The following is a 3,494-nucleotide window of genomic DNA, read 5'->3' on the forward strand; positions in this document are numbered from 1 at the left end:
CAGGTCCATTTACCATTTACTTCGTTTGGCCACAAACTGAAAAACAGGGGGAACATTTAGGATTAGGGTGATTACAGAATTTAACCATGATCAAGGTTTTATCATCACCTGATAATAGCCACTGCATCACTTTGGAAGTTGATACAGAGGCTGATAACAGCTACTGATTGGAAAAGTCTTAACAGAAACTATGCGTAGGACCTGCTTGACATAAATCTCAGTGTTTTTTAATGCTGAAAAGGCCAGAGGACTGAGAGAGGAACATGAGATGTACGTGAGTGATTTGTCTTTGTTGATCTCTCATTACTTTAACAAAATAATACACACCAAATGAAAAGAAATAAGAAAAACATCCATTTCCCTAATTAAACAGAAAAAATACAACCGTATACCTTTTAAATTTAGTTCTCTCTCTTATACTGAACAAAGACCTTAAAACCCACTTCAAACAAAACTCACCAAATCACCTTTATTAGTCTTTCTACTGTTCCAATAATCACCAACTCTAATTCTGTTAGATGGTTAGACACTAGATGTAAAAAAAGAATTAAAAATTCTGGCTCTACGTGATGTCACTGCCTCTCCTCTCCTCTCCTCTCCTCATCTTCTTAGTTAGAGAGTTAGAGTCTTGGTTTGAGCTTATGTGACCTTTACCTTTTCACAGTTTCCCTGTCGTCAAACTAGTCGACATAAACTTAATTCACTGTTATACAATACATGTTCAAAGTAAAAAATGTGATATGATCTTACATGACTTTCTGTTTGCGTGCAGTGTCTGGGTCTGAAGCGATGTACTGCACCACATCACTGTCAATGACAAGGTCTTCCCGTTTTACAACAAGCTTTTCTATTGGATCAAAAATTGGAGCTTCATTGACATCCAGCACATTCACCACCACGGTGGCAGTGGCAGTGGGAAGCTTAGTAGCAAAAGGGACCTCATTCTCCACTGTAACCAACAGAGTATGCTTGCTGCTCTTCTCAAAGTCAAGACCCTGGTTGGATGGAAGGAAAAGCATAGCAGCAAAATGTCTCAAACATATTTCTTAAACTCATTCTACTTTACCACAAAACCCAAAATCATTTTAAACAGTCTAATAAACTGCAATAAGTGACAGAAGAGTAATCTATAAAATAAAACTAATATTTATTGACAAATCTCACCCCTTTAACATTGTGGCTAATTTGAGAATTCTGGTTTATTTCCTACCTTGGCGGTAGAAATTATTCCTTCATGTTTGTTACTTCCTGTTTTCACTGTGAAGAGTCCTTCAGGATCACCACTAACAATGTTAAACTTGGCATTCCAGGCTGGAGAATTTGGTTCGTCATCATCCGTTACTGACATCTTAGTGACTTGAATGTCCACTGCGTTTTCTGTAACTTCTGCTTCATACTGGGAGAATACACGGGATGTATTGAAAGTGTGGGAGTGAAAAAAACAGGAAAAACAAGGAATGAAAAAGGATGTCGTTCCTTGCCATTTAACAGGAATAATTATATTTTTAACCTTAGTCTTAAATTTTATTGTCTGTATGCAATTTAGTTAATTTAGTTTAATATTATACATCAAGTAGACTAGGGATGTCCCAATCTAGTTTTTCTGTACCCAATCCCAGTTATTTAATAGTGAGAATCTGCCAATACAGAATCCTGATGCAATACGTCCATTTCCCTAGATACAGTTGCACAGTACATATTTTAGTGGTTCTCAACCTTTTTGTTGTCATGGACCCCCAAATGAATACACATCAGGCCTGTATATGATGTGGAGATATGTCTGATGAGATTTAGTTATTCCATAACTATCTATACTGTAGATTGGCACATTAACAGTAAAGAGCCTGAAATCTATGAACAGAACAGTCATACATTGGGTTAACTTTTAGTGAATGAAACAGTGAAATTAAAATATTACCCAAAAGGTTGAGAACCACTGGCTGATGTAGATTAAAGTGATTAAAATCAATCCAATGTATATGCTTAAATAAATAAATGCTTAAAAAAATGCTTAAAAGTAAATCTTGATCGGCCCAGACAGCGATCTTTGAGACTGAGATTGTTAAAGAGTGCTTCAGTCATGTCATTAACTTCCAGGAGCAATCCTATTTCAAGTACCACATAAAATGACAACCCATTACATTTCCAAAAATGATGGTGAGCTACCTTCTCCAGCAAACCTGTTGTTGCCTTAAAGTTGGCCATGTATGAACTGACTGTTCGCTAAGCCTGGCCTCCCCAAGTCATTTTTAGCAGGTCAACATGGAAATGTTAATCAGACTTTTTCTAATGTAACTTGTAAACACCAAAAATAATATAGTTAGTGAACACAAGTGATAAGCCCCTAGCATCAGAAGCAACATGCTTCTCTTCTCTAATGCCACAATCTTCTCTAAGAAACAAGTAGATAAAGATATTTTTCAATCAATTCCTTGCAATTTTCTCACTGTTGTGAGCACCTTTCTACTAAGGTTTCCTGGTTTACTCTACAATGTTCTGCACTTAAAGTTATAAAAATTAAAATGACATATTTTTAAACTTTATTCTATTCTTCTACTTGTGTGTTGCCTAAACACTCCAATGCTAACCACAGTCCCATGGACAGTGCTTCAGCTTGATCAGACAACCAGAGCTCAACATATCTTCTGTGCCTCCTTACGGTTGGATTAGCTATGACTGGACTATTGCACTTTAGAAGGGGGGGGGGGTTTGGCAAACAGTATGTTGTACTTACAGAGGACTGAGTGAAGGCCGGAGCATTGTCGTTGCTATCTGTGACTGTAAGGATTACTTTTGCTTCTGCAGTCAACCCTTCTCCCACCATATCTGCTGCTTGTACCACCAGAGTGTACTTTGGGTATTTCTGTTTGAAGAGACAGACATACAATGAGTTTAACACATCAACTGGATTGCTTTATTATTATTATTTTTTTAACATTTCGCAAACTCCCTATTCGAATCAAATACTTTCAAACTGCTGTCATTCAGCTGGTGTGATGTTACATGATGACACCTTCTCATGTCCTGTTGCTTTAGATATTACCTTCAATTAAGAGCAGTTAACAGCAAGTGTGCTACAGAGCTGGTTGCTGACAGTGATAATGGAAGTAGTTCACATTATGGTATTTGTTACATTCCCCTAGAACTGTCAATTAATATTCAATATTACAACTACCATTCAAATATGGGAAAAACAATATTTAATTTGAACTGAGCAGTCCGATTGATGATGATTTCAAAATGTACAGTGTATAAAAGCAACAGATCCTGCCCCTGTACTACATTGGGAGGAATTTATAAGTTGTATTGTAACTCAAATCCACTGCATGTTCTGTTGCTCTAACGAAATTACAGTAATGTTCTCTGTTAATGCAAAACAAAAGGAAACTAGCGAGCTGTACTGAACGGATAATCATAAACACCAAACAGGAAGAAATTTGGATTGCACACCACCAGTGTGTTCAGTGGCAGACTGCTGTCCCAATCGAGCTCCA

The 3,494-nt window shown here is 37.0% G+C and overlaps 2 protein-coding genes across 2 annotated transcripts in view; both read right to left on the reverse strand.

Moving 5' to 3' along the window:
• The window catches only part of LOC118329645 (ras guanyl-releasing protein 3-like), an 18,752-nt gene that overhangs the window by 5,629 nt on the left and 9,629 nt on the right, over nucleotides 1–3,494 (reverse strand). The gene's annotated exons all lie outside the window — the stretch shown is intronic.
• LOC118329390 (B-cadherin-like) lies at nucleotides 11–2,864 on the reverse strand. Its single transcript, XM_035663546.1, has 3 exons — nucleotides 2,735–2,864; nucleotides 1,211–1,396; nucleotides 11–995 (listed from the first exon to the last, which is right to left on the reverse strand). The coding sequence occupies exons 1-3, from the start codon at nucleotides 2,822–2,824 to the stop codon at nucleotides 747–749; spliced, it is 525 nt and encodes a 174-aa protein (XP_035519439.1). The 5' UTR covers nucleotides 2,825–2,864; the 3' UTR covers nucleotides 11–746.

Source organism: Morone saxatilis, unplaced genomic scaffold (assembly GCF_004916995.1).
Source record: "Morone saxatilis isolate NCDOM2014 unplaced genomic scaffold, NCSU_SB_2.0 Contig19, whole genome shotgun sequence".
In the NCBI taxonomy this organism is placed as follows: domain Eukaryota; kingdom Metazoa; phylum Chordata; class Actinopteri; family Moronidae; genus Morone; species Morone saxatilis.

Coding starts and splice junctions, on each gene's coding strand:
- LOC118329390 (XM_035663546.1), bottom strand. CDS start 2,824: ATGGTGGGAGAAGGGTTGACTGCAGAAGCAAAAGTAATCCTTACAGTC. Junction 1,397..2,734: donor CGGCCTTCACTCAGTCCTCT/GTAAGTACAACA, acceptor GTATTCTCCCAG/TATGAAGCAGAAGTTACAGA. Junction 996..1,210: donor GAATAATTTCTACCGCCAAG/GTAGGAAATAAA, acceptor CCATCCAACCAG/GGTCTTGACTTTGAGAAGAG.